At 46.7% G+C, this 26,463-nt stretch overlaps 1 protein-coding gene across 3 annotated transcripts; it reads right to left on the reverse strand.

Moving 5' to 3' along the window:
- Positions 1–26,240, reverse strand: ssx2ipa (synovial sarcoma, X breakpoint 2 interacting protein a). 3 transcript variants are annotated; one of them, XM_060917571.1, is made up of 14 exons: positions 26,053–26,240; positions 18,687–18,760; positions 17,088–17,233; positions 14,525–14,731; positions 5,259–5,369; positions 5,018–5,153; positions 4,606–4,681; positions 4,320–4,491; positions 4,080–4,227; positions 3,897–4,009; positions 3,639–3,809; positions 3,418–3,529; positions 3,005–3,155; positions 1–708 (listed from the first exon to the last, which is right to left on the reverse strand). In XM_060917571.1, the coding sequence occupies exons 2-14, from the start codon at positions 18,736–18,738 to the stop codon at positions 642–644; spliced, it is 1,662 nt and encodes a 553-aa protein (XP_060773554.1). In that variant the 5' UTR covers positions 18,739–18,760; positions 26,053–26,240; the 3' UTR covers positions 1–641. The 3 variants fall into 3 exon arrangements, with proteins under 3 accessions (XP_060773554.1, XP_060773536.1, XP_060773545.1); XM_060917553.1 differs by having other exon boundaries at positions 3,639–4,009; XM_060917562.1 differs by lacking the exon at positions 26,053–26,240 and adding an exon at positions 25,494–25,736 and having other exon boundaries at positions 3,639–4,009.
- Between the last annotated feature and the right edge of the window lie 223 nt (positions 26,241–26,463).

Here is a 26,463-nt window from a genome sequence, read left to right on the forward strand (position 1 = left end):
TTTACATAAATAAATCCTTTATTTCGCTTGTTCTATACAAAAAAATTGCCATATAATAAATCAACCTAAATCACACACTACTGTGCTGAACACTGCTACAACCACTAAACAGTACACCAATGTAGTGCATTTTTCATAAATGCAAATAGTGTTTAATAAAGCAGTGTGCAGCTCATTAAAAAAAAAAAAACCCTTCTATAATAATTAACCCCCCCCCCGGAGGAAAAACTTTACAAATATAATACTATAGTACTAAAACTACTGCAAACATAACCCCCCTCCCCCATACCTCTGATATATGACACAATGGCATTAAATACTCATATTTATTCAAAAATATCACCATTTGATTGCATTAGCATGACAACAAAGTAGTAGCATTATCTTCATAAAAGTAATTACTTAGCATTCATACCTGCAGCTGTTGTGTTTGATCAATAAACATGTAAACGGAATAGGGAGTGTCAGGTTTAAAGCTACTGTGTGTGTGGAGTGTGTACATGTGCATCAGTTCAGAGAGAGAGAGAGAGAGAGAGAGAGAGAGAATTTTCTCAATGTGTTTGTGTAGTGTTTTCTCTCTTTGCATGTTTGTGTGTGGAGTGTATATGCACTCTTTCAGTGTGTGTATGGGGGGGTGTCTTTCAGTGTGTATATGCAGCGGATGGGTCACTTGAAGTCTCAGTGCTGCTGCTGCGTCTGCTGCAACTCCTGAGGAGAGAGGAAACATGCGTCAGATCCTCGTCTTTATTATTAATAAATTGCACATCAATGCAGGGTCACACAGCAGACAGAAAAAAAATAAAAATACAACAAACTACAATACAGACAGGAAGTGATGCAATAACTAATCAGTGCACCACCAGCCAATCAACATTAAACGACCTTATCTGATTAGGACAAGGTTTTAAAGTACCTGGGCTATTAGATAATGACAAAGCCATTACAACAATATAACAACCTCACAACAAAATAACCTAATTATGTCATCCTCCTAACATGAAACTTCCAACCTCATTATAACCACACAACCTCCTAACCTAACAGTATAATCTCATATCACAACCTCAACACAATCGTGCAAGCTCATAACAGTTTAACCTCAACCTTATAACATTAACCTCGCAACCCCATAACTATCACTTCACAACATTAACCTCACAATCTAATAATAAATTTCACAACCTCATAACACTATAATAAACTCCAGCTATTCCTCCAGACAGTTCTCTGCCAATGAGGTCAACTTTCGCATGCTCATTAAATTTAAATCAGTAAATATAAATCTAGACCCGGATTAATGTGAAGATGCTTTGTGACAAGCTCTGTGATAACCTGGCGACTTGTCCAGGGTGTACCCCGCCTCTCGCCCGTAGTCAGCTGGGATAGGCTCCAGCTCGCCTGCGACCCTGTAGAACAGGATAAAGCGGCTACAGATAATGGATGGATGCTTTGTGACAATGTCCACTGCTGAAATCACTATCTAAATAAAATTGAATTAAACTGAATTAGGTAAAAATTCAGGAGAAAACAAACAAACTTGCTTATGGGAACAAAGGAAACTTTTGGATATTACTACTACTATAATAGCAACACCAACAACGTTGAATGTATATCACACTTTTCACCAACTCAAGTACACTTTATGCCTCGGTCACAACCGGCTGTACATGCTCCTACGGCCGGTCTACATGCAAAAACCGCAAAGAAACGCACAGAGGGCGCGCGTGTGACGTGCTGATTTTCGAGCCGTAGACCGGCTGCAGAGGTTCTTTGTCATGTCAAACAAACTCTATGGGCGCTTACGTTTTTTTTCAGGTTGCAAGACAAACTTACGGCCTCGTGTGTCTTCCGTACGGCCAACATACGTCTTTCGTACGATTTGCTGGTGTCAGGTTTGGGCAAAATGTCGATTTTTTTCGTACGTCGCACTTGTGGACTCCGTATGTGTGTCGTGCGCCCCACATATGTAATTAGTGCAGCCAACGCACGTTCAGATATTTCGTATGTCATCCATGCGTGTCAAGTAAGTCGGCCGTGCATTGGCCGTACGGCGAGAGGGCGTCAATCGCACGAAAACTCGGGTATATAAAGCTGCAGGGGTGCCTATGGCCATTTGTACACGTAGGCTTTGATTGAGAGAAAACCCAATTTAATTTAATTTCATTGCATCGCTTCAATTCAATATGCCGAAGGCAAAAGGGAAGAGGAGGAGAAAAGGTGTCGGAGACGGAGGAGAGAGAGACGGCGGCAGAGAGGGAGGAGAGAGAGAGGACAAGGAGCAGTGAGGAGGAGGATGAAGACCACGACAGTGGCCAGCAGGCCAGGAGTTTGAGACGAAATCTTTGCGGAGGGATTGCCATTTTCACAGTGAGAAACCAAAGTATGCCGAAATATATAGCTGGGACCTCCCCTGCCCGAACTACGGGCGTTCAAAGTGGGGCTGGAGCCGCCGATGGGAAAACGAAACTAAAGCCGAGCCCTGTGGCTCTTCGTCCCGAGGCCTCTCCAATCACCGCAGTGCGACAAACGAACGCCGTTGGTACGCACAACGTACAGATCGTGCGCAGTTTTTGCAACCTTCATACGAAGCCTGCATGGAACGCACGGTCAGTACGATTAGTGCATGTTTGAAGGTGCGTTGGCTGTGCGAATGAAGCGACAGCTGTATGTCCAAGCAGCCTCAGATTTTGTGCGTGGTACACACGTTCGACTTCTGGGTTTTACGTTGGGTGCGCGGTGATCTTACTCCTTCATGGTTACCACAACTACGTTCTCCACGAACAAAAAACAAACAAAAAAAAAACAAAAACGCAACGATTTGGGAAACGCCAAAAATCGCATGGCCAAAAAAATCGTACGTCCGGTTGTGACCGAGGCTTTACAGAGGAACGATAAACATAACAAATCATTACAAATAAAATAAAACATGGAAGAAACATAGCACATATACGCAAAAGACAGGAGACTAACTCAATAATAATAATAAAGCAGTGTGTGGTGTGACCTGGCATTAGGACAATGCTGCAGCGTGCAGTAAGGCTCAGCAGTGGAGGGCAGATCCAGGGAGGCAGATTTATGGGTGGAGAACTCCTGATGAGACACACCACTGACGGAGGAAGATGGAGTAGACCCTACTTTGGCTTCAGGCTCAGCATCTACACACACACACACACACACACACACACGTGTTAAAAGACTCCCTGAGTAATGATTGGCTGTGGGGGCAGATTTAAGTGCTGCAAAAGTGAAGTGATCGAGATATGGGGTGGAGTGAAGGTGTGACACAGATGATTGGTTGTGAGAGGTGGGAGGGCGGAGCAAAGAGGCGCAACGCTCACTCAGAGATGACCGGCTGCGAGAGGCGCAATGCTCACTCAGAGACGACCGGCTATGAAAGCGAAGAGGTGTAACACTCACTGAGAGATGATTGGCTGTGAGAGGTGGCAGGTCGTTTTCGCTCCATAAAAGGTGTCATGTTTAGAAACTGTGTCTTCAGCCACATGGCCCGGTCCTCCTCAAACACCTTCCTCTGTAAGGAACACAAACAATTTTATTTTCTCAATGAAGTTATTGGCCTGTGTGTGTGTGTGTGTGTGTGTGTGTGTGTGTGTGTGTGTCAGTCAGAGAGACAGACACACCTCATGCCCCAGACGGATTGCAGCCTCAGTAAAGTTCTTTCTCTCCCTCTCGAAGGTTTTCTTCTGCTCACTGAAGATTCTCCACTCGCTCTTCAATCGTTCCTGCTCCTCCAGCGTGTATCCATCATTCAGCAGAGCTGCTGTGTCCTCATCACACGGGGAGAGTAGCTGCTGCTCACACATGCGTGCACACACACACCCAGAGTGTGGATTATCTGCGCTAACTGCAGGGGTGTGTGTGTGTGTGTATGTGTGTACCTGCAGTAGCTGCTGTTGTGTGTGTATAAACTCTGTACACTGCTGCAGTTCCACTTTGATGTGCTGCATGGCTTCTTCATGGTCTCTCCTAGAAATCACTTCCTCTTGAGACACTGACACACACAGGTTTATTTATTATAACATCACATCAGAAACAGTATATACACACACACACACACACACCTTGTGTGTCAAGTGTGTGCATGTGGTTCTTCAGTCTTCTCCACTGCAGACGTATGCTGTTGGTCAGCTGCTCTCGTGCATCCACACACATCTGATCCAGATTTTCTTTACTGCATTCCTCACACTCATCCTCAGGCTCAGAGTTCACCTGAAACACACACACACACACACAATATTCTGAAAGATGGCAAAGATGCGTAATGAAGACATCCATAAAAGCCTGTGTGCGCACACTCTCACCTGGTCCAGGCTGTCCTCTGCCCTGCTGCAGTGTGTCTTTGGGCTGAGAATAGACACCATGTCCTTCTTCATGTACTGCAGCAGCTTCTTCAGCTCAGCATTCTCTTGCATCAGAGCCTGCTGTCTGACCTCATAATCACTCAGCAGAGCTCGGTACATCTCACCCTCATGTCTTACACACACACACACACACACACACACACACACACACACACACACACACTTCAACCCTTGTGGTTGGGACACATCAGTAATGAAGTGACGTTCAGTAAGCAGAGGGCCTTACCTCACCTCCATTCTGCTCGTCTTCCACATTCCTCTCTTCCCATCAGAGCGACTTACACAATTCACCACATCAATAGCTACATGTGCATGTGCACACACACACACACACACACACTTTAGAAGATAAATTTAAAAAAAAAATTTGCACCATCTGAAAACAAAAGCACTTACACATGAAATCCCACAACAAATTGTCCAGACCATGTAAACAGAACACTAATAACACACTGTGGTGTTTATGGAAGTATTACATCATCCTACAGTATTTAGTATACAGGGTGTGGGGGATAGGACATGTCTATGTGCTGAGGATTCTGCACTGTTGGAACAGGGATTAGGCAGAAGCGTTTTACCCTGTTAGTCATGCCTTCATTAACATTACTCAGATTTCTGAATTGCATTTTGTTCTGTACCAAGTTTTTTGTCCCTCTTGTCCACCAGTAGTTGGTTTAAACGTTCCTTCAGTTTGGTGCATTCTCTCTCTTTGCGTTTGGCATCATGGCTATATTGAGTGGCACGACTAGCAATGATGTTCTGGAGCTTCTGTACCTATGCACAAATACACTGATCATGAGGAGTAACCTTTAAAAAGTGTCACTTCATAATGTTTGTGTTTTTATGGACTTTAAAATGTGTCATCAGTGAGAAACCCACTTCCTCTTTCTCAGACTTCAGGCAGCTCTGCAGTGTCCTGATCTTCAGCTGCAGCTGACGCTCGCCTTCATGAAGACCAGCGTTCTCCCTGCGGATGTGTTCCAGCTGGTCCTAACACACACACACACACACACACGGAATTTGTGCCAAAATAACCTGTGGCCAGGAGTTCAAGAGATCACATAGTTTATGGCAGACAGCGAGTGTGTTACGCTGCCCTATGACGTAATATGAACAGCAGTTTGAAATATGATTGGCTTTACATGTCTTCGAGGAAGCACATGTAAGCCTTCACCCTCTCAGGCTGGTAGCAGTCGTGTGATGGGGGAGAGTTTGATGGTAAGTGGAAAATGGCCAAGATCAAATTAGGGGGAAAAATAGTGGGGAGGATTTATAGGAAAGTCAGCCATTCTGCAGTGAACATCTTCACTTGGATAGTGAAGTTTTAAAACAAAAACCTTCTGCTATCGTGAAAGACTGAAACTGTGAAAACGTAAATAAAGATGTAATTAAACTGAACATCATAATAGCACATTCTGGTATGGCTGTGGTACATGAGGCCACGTTGGCTACTAGTACAAAAAAGGGCATCTGGGTCTGCAGCTGAAGGAAGTATAAAGACCATTTAGCCAAACTACAAATATCAAGTCATCCTACACTACTAAAAACAAATGTCACATGCACACTCAAGCACAGCGAAATTCCTCTTTCCATTTAACCCATCTGAAGCAGTGAACACACACGCAAGCAATGAGCACACGCACGTAAACAATGAGCACGCGCACGCACACACACAGCAGTGGGCAACTATGCTACAGCGCCTGGGGAGCAGTTGGGGGTTAGGGTGCCTTGTTCAAGGGCACTTCAGCCCAAGGCCGCCCCACATTAACCTAACTGCATGTCCTACAGGGTTGATGAGATACTATCAACACTTTTCCACCGAGATACTGCATCAGACCTGTTCTGCTGATTAAAGAATGTCCTGAATCCAGGTTCTCCTAAACCCATAATGTCAGCCTTCCCAAAACCCAGTAGAGGAGAAATATCCAGTCCTATACACTAGTTAAAACTCTTCCTGAACAGAAACAGGCAGCCATAAGAGAGTCGCTAACCCTGTCTTATCCGCACTGCATTGGCTTCCAGTCAAATTTCGTACTTATTATAAAATACTACCAATGACCTTTAAAGCACTGAATGGTCTCACCACAGTACCTGGGCAAACTTCTGGTCCTTTATGACCCGCCATGCCTATTTAGATCAAAAGGTGCAGGCTATCTGCTGGTACCTCATGTAGTGAAGGCTACATCAGGGGGCGAAGCCTTTTCTTACAAAGCCCCACAGTTATGGAACAGCCTTCCAAGTAGTGTTCGGGACTCAGACACAGTCTCGCTGTTTAAGTCTCAGTTGAAAACATTTCTGTGTAGTCAAGCCTTTTGCTATTAGTTTTGTTATTATCGACAATTTCAAAAGATTTCAAGCAGAGGCCCAGAGACAACTCAGGAAACTACAGAATGAATGGTGGGCGAACAAAGCCACCGAAATTCAGGGATATGCTGATACCAGCAACATTTCTACAATGCCATGAAATCTGCCTATGGACCAACCAAAACAATTCGTGCCCCACTTAGATCCAAAAATGGCACCAGTCTAATTAAGGATACTCCTGGCATTCTGGAAAGGAGCAATTCCAGCGTTATGGACGTGACACTTGAACTCAAAATGGCAACAAACGACCCAGTGCATGTTTTATTGTCTCCCAGTATTTAAACAGGTGTTGCATATTTTAAGACTGTACCATACTGGAGAAGTGATAGAACAAGAACAATTCCCATAGTACATCTAGGGCATGCCAGAAAATGCCAATAAAAGATGCGTTATGGATGTGACAGAAAAAGTATCACTTTTCTTGGGTGACTGTACATTTTTATCAAACTGTGAAATCGTAAACCTAATGTCGAAATGGAGATATCCATTTGATAGAGGGGTCCAAGATGAATATTAAAAAAATCTTTGTTTAAAATATTTTGTATTTCATGCAGAGTTTCGGAAGGAAAAGTCAGCGTTATGGATGTGACGAAATTCCGTTATGGATGTGACAAAAGGTGGACCGAGTACCTAACCACACTCCTGAATCGCATGAACCCAATCGATCCCACCTTCTTCAAAGACCTGCCTACCCTCCCAACCATGGGCCAACTTGACGAAACCAACATACGACAAAGTGCACAAAGCCTGCCAAAGCCTGAAACATAAAGCCACTGGACTGGACCAGATGGACTACCAGAAGAATACTTCAAATATAGAGGACCCCTCCTAACCAACAAAATTCATCTCATTATTTTGGACCACCAGACTCGTACCCCAAAGCTTTAAAGATCCCATAATAACCACAATATACAAGTGGAAAGGCTGCAAATCCAGCTGTGAAAAGTACAGGGGCATCTCCCTCCTAGATATTGCCAGCGAGATCTTGGCAAGGGTGATGCTTGCACACCCGATCAGCTCGCCAATATTGTCAGTCCTACCAGAATGCCAATGTGGTTTCTGGAAAGATCGAGGCACATCTGACATGATGTTCATAGCAAGACAAATCCAGGAAATGTGCAGAGAACACCACAAGAACCTGTATGTCGCTTTTGTTGATTTAGCAAAAGCATTTGATACAGTAAACAGAGATATGTTCTGGACCATCTTCACAAGATTTGGGTGTCCACCAAGGTTCATGACCATCCTACAAGCCTTCTATGAAGGAATGTCAGTAAGAGTATCCATAGGTGGCACCCTTTCGAACTCCTTTGAAGTAATGGTAGGTGTTAAGCAAGGCTGTGTTTTGGCACCGGTCATTTTTAACATCTATATGGCTGCCATTACTCTCCTTGCGAGACAAGACATGAACATCAACCAAGGAATTACTTACTGCTACCGCTTGGATGGTAGTGTCTTCAACCTCTCCAGACTGAAAGCACAGACCCTAACATCCACAGACACGATATTTGACCTCCAGTATGCAGATGATGCAGGCTACCCTACCACCACTCCTCAAGTGATGCAACTAAACCAACACCATCAGCTCCGCTTATTCCAGAGGCGGACTTATGGTCAACACCCACAAGACTGTGGTCTTACCCCATATACACACCATCCCAAAGGATGCAGACCTCTTACCAATATTCCAAATGGGCAACTTGGAACTATAAAGCGTTCCTTCAGAGAGGTTCCTATGAGGCATACCTTCATCCGACTGCAGCTCGGAAGACGAAGTCCAGAACCGCATCTGCCTAGCCTCCTTTAGCTTTGGCAGCCTGAGTGGCAGGGTGTTCTTAAACAGAGACCTGTCCCCCACCACCAAAGTTAAGGTATACGAAGCCATTACCCTCTCCATCTTACTATATGGCTCAAAGACATGGACCACCTACAGGCACCAGATAAGGAGATGGGAAGCTTTCCACGTTTGATCCCTACAAACCATCTTAGGCATCGCATGGAAAGACAAAATCCCACACACCACCATCCTGGAAAGAACCCAGACAACCAGCATTGAAGCCATGCTAATCAAACAAACAACTCTGCTGGGTGGGCCACATCATATGCATGCCAGAAGACCGGCTCCTGAGGCGCCTGCTGTACAGAGAACTGGGGGACGGACGTCGTTCCATTAGAGGACAGAAAAAAAGATAAGGACAACCTCAGAAGAAATGTAAATGCATGCAACATACGACTAGACCAACTTGAACACCTTGCAACAGACCACACTCCAGCACACATCAAGGTGTCTTGCACTTTGAAGAGGAAAGGACCAATGCCAGAACTCCAAGATGAAGTGTAAGACATGCCAGACTACAAAGAGCACCTCTAGGCCCTGGTGATGGCATACCCTGCCCCACATGTGGCAAAAGATGCGAGTCTGAATTTGGACTTCGGAGCCATCAGCGGTCCTGCCAACCCCAACACAAGTAGCAAACGTCATCGTCAAACACGACGGACCACCATAAGCAAGCATTACATAAAGGAGTAGATCTGGAGGGTTCTCAGATGGAGTGTTTTGGTAAACGGATGGATGAATGGCACCACCCCACGTTCACTCAGGTTTGTTGATGGTGGAGTGGCTGCTGCATTACACTCACTGGCCATTTTATTAGGTACACCTTGAGAGTACTGTGTTGGACCTCCTTTTGCCTTCAGAACTGACTCAATTCTTTGTGGCTTAGATTCAACAAGGTGCTGGAAACATTCCTCTGAGATTTTGGTCCATACTGACAGAATACCAAATCACACAGTTGCTGCAGATTTGTCAGCTGCACATCCATGATGCGAATCTCCCATTCCACCACATCCCAAAGGTGCTGTATTGGATTGAGAGTTGGTAACTATGGAGGCCATATGAGTACAGTGAACTCATTGTCATGTTCAAGAAACCAGTCTGAGATGATTTAAACCTTGTGACATGGTGCATTATCCTGCTGGAAGGAGCCATCAAAAGATGGGTGTACTGTGGTCATAAAAGGGATGGACATGGTCAGTACTCAGGTTGTGGCCTTTAAATGATGCTAACTGGTACTAAGGAGAGTGTGCCAAGAAAACATCTACCACCAGCCTGAACTGTTGATACAAAGCAGGATGGAACCATGCTTGCATGTTGTTTACACCAAGTTCTGATCCTACCATCCAAACATCGCAGCAGAAATCAAGACTCATCAGACCAGGCAACAATTTTCCATTGTTCAATTTTGGGGAGCCTGTGCAAACTGTAGCCTCAATTTCCTGTTCTTAATTGACAGGAGTGGCACCCGGTGTGGTCTGCTGCTGCTGTAGTCCATCTGCTTCAATGTTCAACGTGTGTTCAGAGATGGTCTTCTGCATACCTTGGTTGTAATGAGTGGTTATTTGAGTTACTGTTGCCTTTCTCTCTCTCTCATATCTCAGACCAGTCTGGCCTCTCTCCTCTGGCATAAACAAGGCATTTTCACCCAGAGAACTGCTGCTCACTGGATCCATCCATCTTCTACCACTGATCTGGATCTGGGTTGCAGGGGAAACAGCCTAAGCAGAGCAGCCCAGACTTCCCTCTCCCCAGCCACCTCCACCAGCTCTTCCGGGGGAATACCGAGGCGTTCCCAGGCCAGCCGAGAGATGCAAACTCTCCAGCGTGTCCTGGGTCTGCCCCGGGGTCTCCTCCCGGTGAGGCACGCCCAGAAAACCTCTCTTGGGAGGCATCCAGGGGGCATCCTAACAAGGTGCCCAAACCACCTCAACTGACTCCTTTTGATGTGGAGAAGCAGAAGTTCTACTCCGAGTCTCTCCCGAATGACCAAGCTTCTCACCCTGTCTCTAAGGGAGAGCCCAGCCACCCCGCAGAGAAAATTCATTTCTACCGCTTGTATCCGCGATCTCATTCTTTCGGTCACTACCCATAGCTTGTGACCATAGGTGAGAGCGGGAACGGAGATGTACCAGTAAATTGAGAGCTTTGCCTTTTGGCTTAGCTCTCTCTTCACCACAACAGACCGGTTTAGCGTCCACATCACTGCTGACGCTGCCCCGATCCTTCTGTCCAACTCCCGCTCCCCCTTACCCTCACTTGTGAATAAAACCCCGAGACATTTAAACTCCTCCACTTTAGGTAGCAACTCCCCCCTGACCTGGTGTAGGCACTCCACCTGTTTCCGGCTCAGCGCCATGGCCACGGACTTGGAGGTGCTGATCCTCATCCCAGTCGCTTCGCACTCGGCTGCAAACCATCCCAACACATGCTGCAAGTCACAGGCTGATGAAGCAAACAGGACCACATCATCCACAAAAAGCAGAGACATGATCCTGATGCCACCAAACCAGACACCCTCCACCCCTTGGCTGTGCCTAGAAATTCTGCCCATAAAAGTTATATGAACAGAACCAGTGACAAAGGACAGCCTTGGCGGAGTCCAACATGCACCAGGAACGAGTCCGACTTACTGCCGGCAATGCAAACCACACTCCTGCTCCGGTCATACAGGGACCGAATGGCCTGCAGTAATGGGCCCTGAACCCCATACTCCCGAAGCAACCCCCACAGGGCACCACGAGGGACACGGTCGTAAGCCTTCTCCAGGTCCACAACACATGTAGACCGATTGGGCAAACTCCCACGCACCCTCCAGTACCCTTGCTAGGGTAAAGAGCTGGTCCAGTGTTCCACGACCAGGACGAAAACCGCATTGTTCCTCCTGAATCTGAGGTTCGGCTATCGACCGGACTCTCCTCTCCAGCACCCCAGCATAGGCTTTCCCAGGGAGGATGAGAAGTGTGATCCCCCTATAGTTGGAACACACTTTCCAGTCCCCCTTTTTAAAAAGGGGGACCCACCACCCCAGTCTGTCAACCCAGAGGCACAGTCCTCCATGCAATGTTGAAGAGGCGTGTCAGCCAAGACAGCCCAACATCATCCAGTGCCTTCAGGAACTCAGGACGAATCTCATCCACCCCCGGAGCCCGGCCACTGAGGAGCTTTTTAACCACCTCGGCAACCTCAGCTCCTGTGAGAGGAGAGTCCTCCCAAGCACCCTCAGACTCTGCGTCCTCCTCGGACAACATGAAGGTGGGATTGAGGAGATCCTCAAAAGTACTCTTTCTACCATTGGATGATGTCCCTGGTTAAGGTCAACAGCACTCCATCCTCACTGTAAACAATAGCGACGGAGCACTGTTTTCCTTTCTTGAGCCACCGGACGGTTTGCCAGAATCTCTTCGAGGCCGACCAAAAGTCACTTTCCATGGCCTCTCCAAACTCCTCCCACACCCGAGTTTTTGCTTCAGTGACTGTCAGAGCCGCATTCCGCTTGGCCTGTCAGTATCTGTCAGCTGCCTCTGGAGACCCACAGGCTAACCAAGCCCGATAGGACTCCTTTGGACCTGCTTGATCCATCCTGGTGCTCTGTGTCTGGTTGGAGTCTCATCACATTGCTCCTGTGGAGGACGGCCCCATATGGACAGTTGAAAGTCACACCTGGAAGACGCTCTGGACTCTTACAATAATGCTTTTATGGCTGAAGACTACAGTTGACTTGCTAACTTTAGGACTGCAGTTGTCATGAACAGTTTTGTACTCAAGTTTCCATCAATGAAGAGTTTATAACATCAACGAAACTGACTTCATGTTAAAACTGTTAATGTTACAGTCATGCTGTCTGTTGTTGCCCAAATGAGGATGGGTTCCCTTTTGAGTCTGGTTCCTCTCGAGGTTTCTTCCTCATGTCGTCTGAGGGAGTTTTTCCTTGCCACCGGGGCATTCTCATCGGGGATAGATTAGGGATAAAATTAGATCATGTTTGAAGTCATTCAAATTCTGTAAAGCTGCTTTGTGACAATGTTTATTGTTAAAAGCGCTATACAAATAAACTTGACTTGACCTTGACTGCTCCCCTCACCACAGGTGTCCACCAATAGGTTTGGGGATTACCGCCACGACAGGCACCTTTCATAAGGGTCCTTTTTGAACCCTTTTTGTGCTCACTGGATATTTTCTCTTCTTTGGACCATTCTCTGTAAACCCTAGAGATGATTGTGTGTGAAAATCCTAGTAGATCCACAGTTTCTGAAATACTCAGACCAGCCCATCTGGCACCAACAATCGTGCCATGTTCAAAAAGTCTAACCCTAACCCCGTTCTGATGCTTGGTTTGAACTTCAGCAGATTGTCTTGATCATGTCTACATGCCTGAATGTATCAAGTTACTGCCATGTGATTGGCCAATTAGATATTTGCATCAACAAGCAGTTGAACAGGTGTCACTAATAAGTTAGCCAGTGAATGTATGTCCCAGGGCTCCCTCATGACTGTTACACCTTCTAGTCAAGTCAAGTCAAGTTTATTGTCAAATATGCTATACATGCTCGACATACATCACAGATGAAATTTCAGACCTCTCTGACCCATGGTGCAAATAGGCAATGCAATAAATAAAAATAGAATAAATTGAAAAACAATATAAAACAGTATAAAAAACACATAAATTGGAGCAAATAAGCAGTCAAGGGCACTTGAGGTATAGAAGGCTCTCTGGCTCTCCCTTTTAGTTATACCATCATAGTTAGTCTTGCCAGAGTCCCTGCTTGCACTCAGTGCAAAATGTACACTGTTCTTAACCATTAGGTGACACTGGGCATACCCAACAACCCGTGTTCCCCCCTCCCCCCCGTCAAGTTACAGGTCAATCTTCAGACACCAGTGGTGCGGACCTCTCCTGCTCTTCTGACCTGCCTGATCCATCCTGATGCTCTACTTTTGGCTGGAGTCTCATCGCATTGCTCCTGTGGAAAATGGTCCCATATGGACAGTCGAAAGTTGCACTTAGAAGACGCTCTGGACACTTAGATTTGCCATGATGACTGAGGACTACAACCATCATGATAACTGTAGGACTGCAGTTGTCATGAACAGCTTTATGCTCAAGTCTCTGTCAATAAACAGTTTATAAGTTCAACAAAACAGACTTCATGTTAAACTGGAATGAATTTCCTGGTTACACAGTTGTGCTTTGTGACTCTACAGGACACAGTTATAGAAGGGAGTTATTTATAAGCTCCCACTGTCTAAGAAGTGCTCCCATTCGGCATGCGACTCAAATAGCCTCTGACAACCAAAGTCCAACTCCTGGCCTGTTCATGTGGCTTAGCCTCTAAGCCCAGCAGAACTGCTCTTACTGACCGGAGAAGGGGCAAAAGGCGGGTCTCTGGCACCTTAAAACCAGTTGCTTCAGGCAGGCGGAGCTCGTCAGCCTGGGAAGGCAGTCCCCCTAGGAGAAGGAAAATTCTGACCCCAGCTGTGCTTCAAAACCACTTGTAAACACGACCTCAAGGCACTTGGCATGAACACCTGGGAGGCAGTCGCTGCAGACAGACACGCTTGGAAGCGCAATCTTTCTCATGTCGCCTGAGGAAATTTTTCCTCAGCACCGTCACCACAGGCTTGTTCATCAGCGATAAATACATTTATTAGGGATAAAATTAGCTCATATGTTTAAAGTCTTTAATTTTCTGTGGAGCTGCTTTGTGTGCTGTTGTTAAAAGCATTATACAAATAAATTGACTTGACTTGCTCCTGCCATCAAGTGGGCAAAAATGCAGAATAATCTGACCACATGACCCTGACCCTCAAGCCCAACTCTGTATTCTCCAGTGGATTGGATCAACACAGCATTCTATGGCTCCATGTGGTTCCCTGTTGTCTGTTGTCATGATGATGTGCTGTAGATTACTGTAGACAGTTTGTGTTGTGTAGTTGTGTGTACTTTGAGGCGGGAGTTGTTGTGCTGCAGGTGCTGCAGGTCACTGCAGCTCTTCAGCTGACAGTGTTCTAGCTCCTGTAATGTACGCAGTTGTTTCCTGTGCAGCTGGAGAAGTTCATACAGCAGGTTCAAGGCAGGCACAGCACTCAGAGCATTACAACCACTCCTGGACTCGACACACACACCACACAGGCCCAGAGAGCTGGCTTCCTACATACACAAACAGATATACACACTCAGGTCACCTGGAAACTAACTGACAACTGTTTATATGCTATGTTACACTACCTGCTTCTCCTGTCTGCCCACCCATTGTTTCCCCTGACTGCTTTCATCTCCCCTGTAGCCGGCTACCTGCTCACCATTCTCCTCCGCCAGCCTGCCTGCCCACCTCTCCCTTTCACCTGCCCACTCGGCTCTACCCTCCACCCGCTCACCTGCCTGCCCACCCGCCTGCGTCTCTACGCGTCTCTACTCCGTCCGCCCCTCTGCCTCTCCCCTCGGCCTGCCAACCGGCCTCTCCCCCTCTGCCCTGCATGCCGGCCTCTCCCCCTCTGCCCTGCATGCCGGCCTCTCCCCCTCTGCCCTGCATGCCGGCCTCTCCCCCTCTGCCCTGCATGCCGGCCTCTCCCCCTCTGCCCTGCATGCCGGCCTCTCCCCCTCTGCCCTGCCTGCCGGCCTCTCCCCCTCTGCCCTGCCTGCCGGCCTCTCCCCCTCTGCCCTGCCTGCCGGCCTATCCCCCTCTGCCCTGCCTGCCGGCCTATCCCCCTCTGCCCTGCCTGCCGGCCTATCCCCCTCTGCCCTGCCTGCCGGCCTATCCCCCTCTGCCCTGCCTGCCGGCCTATCCCCCTCTGCCCTGCCTGCCGGCTGACCTCTCCCACTGGCCGGCCTCTCCCCCTCTGCCTGCCTGCTGGCCTCTCCCCCTGGCTGGCCTCTCCACCTCTGCCTGCCGGCCTCTCCCCCTCTGCCTGCCTGCCTGCTGGCCGGCCTCTCCCACTGGCCGGCCTCTCCCCCTCTGCCTGCCTGCTGGCCAGCCTCTCCCCCTGGCTGGCCTCTCCCGCTCTGCCTGCCTGCCGGCTGCCCTCTCCCACTGGCTGGCCTCTCCCCCTGGCTGGCCTCTCCCCCTGGCTGGCCTCTCCCCCTCTGCCTGCCGGCCTCTCCCCCTGGCCGGCCTCTCCCCCTCTGCCTGCCTGCCGGCCGGCCTCTCCCACTGGCCGGCCTCTCCCCCTCTGCCTGCCTGCCGGCCGACCTCTCCCACTGGCCGGCCGGCCGACCTCTCCCACTGGCCGACCTCTCCCCCTCTGCCTGCCCGCCTCTCCCCTCCGCCCGCCCCCTCCCGCTCTGCCTGCCCGCCTCTCCCCTCCGCCCGCCCCCTCCCGCTCTGCCTGCCCGCCTCTCCCCTCCGCCCGCCCCCCTCCCGCTCTGCCTGCCCGCCTCTCGCCCCCTCCCGCTCTGCCTGCCCGCCTCTTCCCTCCTCTACGCCCGCCCGCCTCTTCCCTCCTCTACGCCCGCCTGCCTCTCCCCACCTCCTCTCCTCCCCGCCAGCCTCTCCCCACCTCCTCTCCTCTCCGCCAGCCCACCTCTCCCCTCCGCCAGCCCACCTCTCCCCTCTGCTCTCCGCCTGCCGGCCTCTGCCTACCTCTCCCCTGGCCTGCCAACCTGCCTCTCCCCCTGGCCTGCCCGCCCCTCCTCTCCCCCTCTGCTTCTCCCCTTGGCCTGCCAACCTGCCTCTCCCCCTGGCCTGCCTGCCTCTCCTCTCTGCCCGCCTCTCCTCTCCCCGCCTCTCCCCTCTGTCCACCTCTCCGCCTGCCCGCCTCTCCCCTCTGCTCTCCGCCTGCTGGCCTCTGCCTGCCTCTCCCCCTGGCCTGCCCGCCTCTCCTCTCCTGCCCGCCTCTCCCCTCCGCCTGCCCCCTCTCCTTTCCACCTGCCCACCTCTCCGCCTGCCCCCCCTCTGCCCACCTCTCCTCTCCGCCTGCCCCCCTCTGCCCACCTCTCCTCTCCGCCTGCCCCCCTCTGCCCACCTCTCCTCTCCGCCTGCCCCCCCTCTGCCCACCTCTCCTCTCTGCCTGCCCCCCTCTGCCCACCTCTCCTCTCTGCCTGCCCCCTCTCTCCCCACCTCTCCGCCTGCCTGCCCACCTCTCCTCTCTGCCTGCCTCTCTCCCCACCTCTCCTCTCCGCCTGCCTGCCCACCTCTCCTCTCTGCCTGCCTCTCTCCCCACCTCTCCTCTCCACCTGCCTGCCCACCTCTCCTCTCTGCCTGCCTCTCTCCCCACCTCTCCTCTCCACCTGCCTGCCCACCTCTCCTCTCTGCCTGCCTCTCTCCCCACCTCTCCTCTCCGCCTGCCCGATTTTTTTAAATCTGTTCTAAGAATCAAAACTGAAATGTGTTTATTTTGAAAAAAATTAAATTCATGAGCTAAAACATCAAATAATGTGCTGTTGTATTGTTTTTAGTGAAAGACAGGCCAAAGATTATTTATAAATCCTTGTTTTCAGTTTTAATTTCAACAAACCATCCCAACTGTTTCTGATTTGGGGTTGTACCTGTCTGTGCACATACACACACCTGATTGATGTAGGTGATGCACTGAAGAATGTTCTTCTCAGTACAGAAGGCGCTCAGCACACTGTAGGAGTGTGTGGAAGGATGTGTACACACATGAGTATGATGGGACACACTGATGTGGGAAATGCTTGACAGGTCTTTTGGGTCTGAAACAAGCACGCACACACACACACACGTTTGTGCTACATCTATGACTGCAAGTTCTATAATAAAATATTTATACAGATGGAATTATGGCTCATTTAATAATATTAATCTTGGACTAGTGTTTTATAAGCCTGGTGGTGGTTGCATAAGTTTTCACCCCCACTATTTCACCTGTTCCTGGAAGAACCCAGAGTTCAAAAACATATCTAAAACAACACACAGTATCATAAAGACCAAGGCGTGATCAAAATCATACTGGGATAAAGTTCAGGAAAAATAGCAATCAGGGTTTGGTTTATTTAAAAAAAAAATCCTCAGACTTTGTACATTACACTGAGCAAAATTAAATCCAGGCCAACAAATATGTCTAGATCAGCAACACTTAAACTTCCGCCACCTGGCTATCAATGATTTGATACCACACCCTGGACGCCATATTGGTTGCCCATGTGCAAAAAGCCTGACGTGCTTTTGGACTTTTCAGCACTTAAAGCTACTTATGATATCTAATCATATGGCTGGACTTGTGTGCATTATTATAATTAGGACTTACACTACTGATAGCAATCATGGTTAAATGCTGTACCAGTGCCCTTTAACAGGACAATGATCCTTGGCACACTACCAAAACTACTCTGGAGTAACCCAACACCAAGAACATGAATGTGTTAGAACATTACAGTCCTCAGGCTAAAGGAGAATCTGTTACAAGACTTGAAAATTGCTGTTCACTAATAATGCCCTCTGTCCAATCCGACAGCGTTCAAGTAATTTTGCCAAGAAGACAAAGACATCAGGCTCCAGATGTGCAAAGCTGACAGAGATGTATGCTAGACAACTTTCCTCTGTAACCAGAAACAAAGGTGGCTCTAACAAGGGGGTGGACACTCCAACAAAGGGAAGCTTTTTTTGTTGAAGTTACCTTTAAGGGGTGAATATTTATGCATGGCAATGTATGAAATATTTACTAACATTTCTGCACATAAACAAGGAATACACTGCTTTAAAAAAAAATCTATTTTAAGCAACTAAAGAACCAAATATAAATAAGTAAATAAAGGTGAAGGAAGAATGGAAAACTAAATGTTTTTGTAGTATGATATTTAATTTGAATAGAGCGACTGCCATTAATTTTGCAATTACTGTGATAAAGTAAATAATCACGATGGAAATCATTAGATCCAGTGTTAGAGATTTCACAACCCACACCCAAGGAGCTCCCATCTCCAACACACCCAATATTAATGAATCATTAATGAGTGTAAGAATATTCACTAAATCCTGAGAGGTTATGAATATTCATTCTGCAATTATACTGTAAATACAGGAGCACACTATACTGCATGTTTAGAACAAAGCCACAGATTCAGATTTGCCTTAGCACTGAAAATTATACACTCTACAGAGGAAACATAACTGTGTGTGTGTGTGTGTGTGTGTGTGTGTGTGTACCCAGACATGGGTCTGACATCACGGTCATCTGTGGGGTCCACTGATCTCCCATCTCCAACACACCCAAAGCAGTCCTGAAACACACACGAAACATGGGGAGTCATACTCAGGAGGAGTGTAATGGCTGTGTAGTAATGTCCCTGTAAAAGTGCAGTGGAACAGTGAGGGTGTCTGAGAAAGCTGGATGTGAGCTTCATGCTGGTTTATCCCTTTTAACATCAAATTTCATTCATCTTTTGATCTCAAATCCAAACATTTTCAGTGCCTAGGAAAGACAATAGAACGGGCCTCGCTGTTCCAATACTTTCGACAGGGACTGTACGTTGCCGTACAACATGATCGTGAAAGTCTACAGAGTGTTCCTTGGACTGAATGGCTTGGGTTTTGGTCTGACCTGTACCGTGAGACCTTACACACACAGGGGCACCGCTGGGGGGGGGGGGGGGGGGGGGGGGGGGTAGTTAGGACGATTCTAAGGGCCTGGCACTGACAGGGGGGCCTGTGAGGGATATTAATATTATTTTAATAGTATTGCCTTGTGTAAGTTTTTGAAATAAAATATTTCATTTCATCTGTTAAAATATGCAAATTATACATGGTTATGATTTGCTATAACATTTTTCTTGAATTATTTATGATATTGATATTTATGATATTACTAATGGTACAGTCTGATTCTGGGAGCGGGACAGTGAAATGTGTAGCTCCGTGTGTGCACAGAGCTTAGAGCAGCTGTCAGTTTTTCTATGTGCGCAGCAGAGGTGAACATTCTAGAAGTTGCTAAGCAGGAGCAGGTGTGATAAATTATGAAGTCCGGATATCACACTGTGTGTGAAAAAAAAAAAAAATCACCTTTTTTCATAGGTATCTTTATTGTATAATTAAGTCTAGATGTTTTGCCATTGTTCATGTGTGGATTTGTTGATATTGTTAAGTATTTAACTTTAATATTTTGCACATTAGCTGGTCATTAGCTGAGATATCATTGCTATTGTTCATGTGTGGATTTATTGATACTGTTGCTAGGTACCGTATTTTCTGGACTATAAGCCGCTACTTTTTTCCTAGGTTTTGAACCATGCGGCTTATACAAAGGTGCGGCTATTCTGTGGATTTTTCTTCCACCGCTAGGGGCGCTCTAACCGGAAGTAGAATCAAAAATAAGAGACGAAAAATCAATGCAAAGAAGAATTAGCAGATCTTTAGCAGATAGAACACGCACGACAAATTACTAACTGGTAATTATTTTCAAATCCAGCGAAGATGATTAAAGTGACTTGTGGTTTCAAACACAGGAGAAATGAAGGTAAATAAATACCGGTTATTTTCTCTTGGTTCTGTTCCGTTTTAATCAGCAAAGTTGCTGCCGTGTTAAAAGGCACTGTTCGGAAAGAATCTGTTCAGGTACATACATGTACATTTACAGTACAAAATCGTTCTGTACATGCAGTAAATATCTAATTTTTCAACATAGATATCTGCGGCTTATAGCCCGGTGCGGCTTGTATATCTTTTTTTAATTTTTTTTTAAAAATAGAGCGGATGCGGCTTATATACAGGTGCGCTCTATAGTCCAGAAAATACGGTATTTAACTTGAATATTTGAACATTTGCTGTGTTTTCTAATAAATGTGTGATGCCTAAAAGAAACCAAAAACACAGTGGATTTCTTGCAGTGCACTCTGTAACTGTATCAAAAAACTAGTGTAGTTATTCATCAAGGCATACATTTGATCACATACAATAAGTCAATAAATGGAGGAAACAAAGGAATACATTTTGTAATCCTGATTATTGATGATGTTTGCTGGAGGGCTCTGGAGTCTCCATAATGTGCATACAGAATGTTATAAATCCATACTGATACAGTGATGCATGCAATTTCTCTCAACACAAACATTTGGCAACAGCCAGCCGCTGTGTCCGGGGATCAGGTTGTCGAGGCCCCTGCCTTCGACTGCCACCCAATCCACACTGCACCAGTCCCCTACTGCTACCTCTGTGGGTGGTGAACCCACAGGAGGTCGGGCCTACGTCACCTCTTCGGGCTGAGCCCGGCCGGGCCCCATGGGCAAAGGCCCGGCCACCAAGCGCTCGCATACGAGCCCCAACCCCGGGCCTGGCTCCAGGGTGGGGCCCTGGCTGCATCATACCGGGCGACGTCACGGTCCTCAGTTTTTTCTCCATAGGGGTTTTGGTGAACTGCTCTTGGTCTGGCCTGTCACCTAGGACCTGTCTGCCTTGGGAAACCCTGACAGGGGCATAATGCCCCCGACAACATAGCTCCTAGGATATGCAGCCTCCGCAGTGATGCGGTCGCTTTACCGGTCTGTTGTGGTGAAGAAGGAGCTGAGCCAAAAGGCGAAGCTCTCAATTTACCGGTCGATCTACGTTCCGACTCTCACCTATGGTCATGAGCTTTGGGTAATGACCGAAAGAACAAGATCGCGGATACAAGCGGCCGAAATGAGTTTCCTTCGCAGGGTGGCTGGGTGCTCCCTTAGAGAAGGGTGAGAAGCACAGTCACTCAGGAGGAGCTCGGAGTAGAGCCGCTGCTCCTCCACATCGAGAGGAATCAGCTGAGGTGGCTCGGGCATCTTTTTCGGATGCCTCCTGGACGCCTCCCTGGGGAGGTGTTCCAGGCATGTCCCCCCGGGGGGAGGCCCCGGGGAAGACCCAGGACACGCTGGAGGGACTATGGCTACGTTCACACTGCAGGCTGAAGTGACTCAAATCCGATCTTTTCGCCCATATGTGACCTGTATCCGATCTTTTATTGACAATATGAACGACACAGATCCGATTTTTTCAAATCCGACCCAGGCCGTTTGGATATGTGGTCCTAATTCTGATTCCTATCCGCTCTTTTCATATGCAACTTCAGTCTGAACCGCCAGGTCGCATTCATCCGACTTACACGTCATCAACAAGCCACAAACGTCACTATTCTGCACTGAAGTAGGCAGCGGGTCTCAAAAAAGTTACAACAACATGGCGCATAATCACGGGCGCAGATAGAGGGTGGGACGGGTGGGATTCGTCCCACCCAGATTTAAATTCACCTCGTTCGGCCCCCCCCCACTTATAGGGAGGAAAAAACGTCTATGCTGTCTTTCTTTGCATAAGGCAAACCTCACGGAAAAATCAAAAGACTAATTACCATTCGGTTTATTGAGGTGCACGGCAGTGTATACATAGTTGCAACAACTCACATAAAACAAAGACTGATATTCGGTTGGTTGAGCTGCGCAGACTGCACAGGTTGCGAGCTCGAGCTTGGTTGCTATGGTTACTAACAACAAGTTTGACAGGCATATCGGGGTTGGGGTTGGTTTGCTGGCAGCTTTGCCCCCCCCCCCAGTTTTTTGTCCCTCCCAGTTCAAAAAACGTATCTGCGCCCCTGCGCATGACATCAATGCGAGGGACGCTTCGGGCTGTGAAGGTTCTGAATCTTCTCAATGGAAGGACGCAGAGGTTAGGGAGCTGATTTCCATTTGGGGGGATGCAGCTATTCAAGCTAGATTGGATGAGTCATACCGCAACCGGGCGGTTTTACTTCCGTAAACACTGGCCATGCTCACTGCGTGTGACGTCGTCGTATCCTGCAATGCGCATGCGGAACACTTTTAGGTCGCTTTTCGTTCATACTGAGGATCACATACAAGTCGCATATATTTGTTAATGTGAACGACCTCACAAAAAAATCGGATTTCACAAAAAAATCGGAATTGAGTATTAAGCCTTGCAGTGTGAACGTAGCGTATGTCTCTCGGCTGGCCTGGGAACGCCTCGGTGTTCTTCCCGAGAAGCTGGCCGAGGTGTCTGGGGAAAGGGAAGTTTGGGCTTCCCTGCTTAGACTGCTGCCTCCGCGACCCGGTCCTGGATAAAGCGGAAGAAGACGAGACGAGACAGACATTTGGATTGAATGAACTCCATAGGCTACTGAGTGGCCTAATAATAGTTGCTCATAAAAGAAAAAAATATATCTTTCATATATATCATGGAATTTTCATTTTAAGGCAACAGTCTATTCAGTCTGACAGTTCTGCATTTAAAATGTTCATATACCAAATATAGTCCGGGAGCCAAAGGCCCAAATTTGGCTGAACCTGGCTTCGTCGGTTAAAGTTTTTTTTTTTTGCTGTTTGTTGTTGTCCAAGGTCTACTCATTAAGATAAGAGAGGGTGCCCGGTGATATCCCTTGGGCAATTCCGGATATTGGCCCTTTATTGTTGGATGTGCTGCAGTCATAGCCTAAATTCTGACATTTTGACATTCTTCACTTTATGTTCACCAAAGTCTATATATCATACTTATTTTTGTGTTTGTTAACATAATAGGATGAGTTTAAGGCCTGGGGGTGGGGTTCCAGCCATGGTTGGGGGTGTGGCCATGCAATTGGGGGCGGGGCTTATACCAAAAAGCCCTTTATTACTCTATTACTTTGGTTGTTAATGCGAGCCTTAAATTATTAGGCATACACTCCATTGTCATCCTTGTGTTTACTTCTGCAGGGGCATATGAGGGACACAATTAGCTAATTCAAGCCAACTTGTGTAGCTATCTTGCTAACTCTGTCAATCACACTGCCCCCAAAAGATCACAGCACGCATAAGCTAAGCAGAGAAACTATTTGACTGTAATCATGAAAGAGCAGTGACATGTACTCACTGCTCACCAGTGAACTAGACCCATAGTTTCACAACACTGGCTAGCACACCCAACTCTCACCTAGTAAATGCTAGTCACTGATTTTTTTAAGCTAATACATTAAGCTAATAGATTGCTTATTTTAACGATATTGACTGTTGAAATAGTAATGTCCCTGGTTCCCTAGTAAAATTCAGGGCATTGTCCCCGATTATCATCTCAAAAGTCTGTTAACCTTACCCTCACCCCCACTCCAAACCACACTGCTTGTGGACTGAGAGTCATGTGCACTAGCCAGTCCACTGACTAGCACGACTTTTAAAACGTTGGGCAGTAAGGTTTCCTTAAGCTAATACATTAAGCTAATAGATTGCTTATTTTTACGATATTGACTGTTGAAATAGTAATGTTCCTGGTTCCCTAGTAAAATTCAGGGCATTGTCCCCGATTCACCCCCACTCCAAACCACACTGCTCTTCCACTGACTAGCACGACTTTTAAAACGTTGGGGAGTAAGGTTTACTCAACATTCTCCTCTGTACTAGCTGGCATCCAGTACATAAGCATATTTTTACAGACACTAAGCAATGGCAAAGGGTTTAGAGGTTTTTTTTTTTTCATCTGAACTCTTAGTTCTTTCCTTAAATAGTTTTTGTGTTTTGTGTGTGTGTTTGCATACTGTATGTAATTATTTTACATAATTATTGCTCATTAGTGTGTGTGCATGTGTATGTGTGTGCGTGTGCATGCATGCATGCACGTACATGCTTTATGTACTGTAGTTCTTGTATCAAAATTGTTAATTTTGCAAATTTATGAAAGGGTCAATTACACGTTTGACTAATTTGAATGACAGTAAAGCGTGAATACTGTACAGCCAATTTGGTTAATTGAAAATCAGTATCTTTTGCTATTCTTGTGTGTGTGCGCGCATGCTGTATATGCCATTTTGCATGCTTGATATATTGCATACTGTAGTTTTACATAGTGGATCACTGGTGTGAGTGTATATGCATGCTGTATATAGTTCTATTGCATGCTGTATATAGTTCTTTTACATAGTGGATCACTGGTGTGAGTGTATATGCATGCTGTATATATTTCTATTTCATGCTGTATATACAGTAGTTCTTTTACATAGTGGATCACTGGTGTGAATGTATATGCATGCTGTATATATTTCTATTTCATGCTGTATATACAGTAGTTCTTTTACATAGTGGATCACTGGTGTGAGTGTATGCATGCTGTATATAGTTCTATTGCATGCTGTAGTTCTTTTACATAGTGGATCACTGGTGTGAGTGTATACATGCTGTATATAGTTTGTTTACATAGTGGATCACTGGTGTGAGTGTATGCATGCTGTATATAGTTCTTTTACATAGTTATTGGTCATTAGTGTGTGTGTGTGTGTGTGTGTGTGTGTGTGTGTGCATGCTGTATATAGTTCTTTTGCATGCTGTATAGTTCTTACATAGATATTGATCATTATTTTGTATTAACTGTAGAGTTTATGTAATACTTGTATAAAAATCGCTAATTTGGAAAAGTTATGAAAGGGTTAATTAATCCACATTTGATGTATTTGAATGACAAATATAGAGAAAAATGTGAATGCCTATCAGATACAGCCAACTTGGTGCATTTAATATCAGTATTTACACTGATATTATTTTTTTTTGTATTTTCTTCCATTATTTGGGCATATAGGGCATTAAAGGGTTAATATATTAAATTGCCCAAGGGATATCACCGGGCACCCTCTTAAATCTTGAAGAGCTACCTCAAATCTATAAGATAAAGCAAAAAAAAACTTTAACCAAAAATTCCGGGTCCGACCCCATGGCTCCGACTAATAATTGTATCACCCAAACTTGCTAGGTAGCTGATCACATGCATAGTAAAGTAGAAGTGCAGCCAAAAACAGACTTCAAATTCAGTTGCTTGAGCTTGAAAATTTTACCGGGGGGGGGCGCTAAATTGTAATCTTTCATAGGACCCAAGATTTCTAGCGGCGCCCCTGCACACACACACGCACACACACACACAGGTGTGCGCCTTTCTACATCACATCCCGACAGGCGAGCTTGCCAGAGGTGGACTCATGCCAAGTTCTGGCGACATCTCAAGTTAATCAAAATAAACAGGACACACCTGAGCTCCGTCAGAGCGATTTTAGCCAAAAGTTTGAATACGGGGCGGCACGGTGGTGTAGTGGCTAGCGCTGTCGCCTCACAGCAAGAAGGTCCGGGTTCGAGCCCCGTAGCCGGCGAGGGCCTTTCTGTGCGGAGTTTGCATGTTGCGACCCTGTAGAACAGGATAAAGCGGCTACAGATAATGAGATGAGATGAGTTTGAATACTGAATATTGTATTAACACTTGCGCATGCGCGCTGATTACCCTGACCTGTGTGTGTGCTAGTTGATAAGCGCACCCAGTGTGTCGCAGCTAAGTGAGATTAGCTGTGGCTGTTGTTTCAGTGGACCTGCTGCGATCTTAGCACCGATTATAACCGGAAACAGGAAGTGCTAAACGGGTTAAGGACGCTCACTATCACAGAGGACTCACTGTTATTCAGCAGGACAGGTTTTATAATGAACACTGATTAAACTGAGCACTGAATCCCACACAGCTGCCACACATCACCTCCCTGAAGTCCATGAGCACTGCTAATCCATTAGCATTAGCATTAGCACACAGGTGTACGCCTCACCTTCAGTTATTTCTCCATGAAGATGGAGCGCCGTAGATTATCATATCCACAGAAACACGTTAAAATAAACCTGTTATACTAAAATAAAACTGTTATATTACGCTTTTATTTCTTTATTCTGTTAATCCGCGAGTTACAGGTGTTTACACTCCGTCACACAGGTCCGTTTGAAATCCTCCGTTTCCTCATAAACACTAATCCCGACTCTCATTGGTGCAGCCGTTTCCAGGCAACCAGGATGCGCCTTCACGATTGGCTCATAAAACGCCACGTGACATGAGAATACGCAGGTGTTGAAGCAGGAAGCAGCGACAGTGCTTTCAAAAGTGTCCCAAATCACACAGTGCTCACTACATAGGGCACTACTTTTATGGAATCCTTAATTATATACATTATATAGCACTGTATGTA

This window comes from Neoarius graeffei, chromosome 1, assembly GCF_027579695.1.
Source record: "Neoarius graeffei isolate fNeoGra1 chromosome 1, fNeoGra1.pri, whole genome shotgun sequence".
Classification (NCBI taxonomy): Eukaryota; Metazoa; Chordata; class Actinopteri; order Siluriformes; family Ariidae; genus Neoarius; species Neoarius graeffei.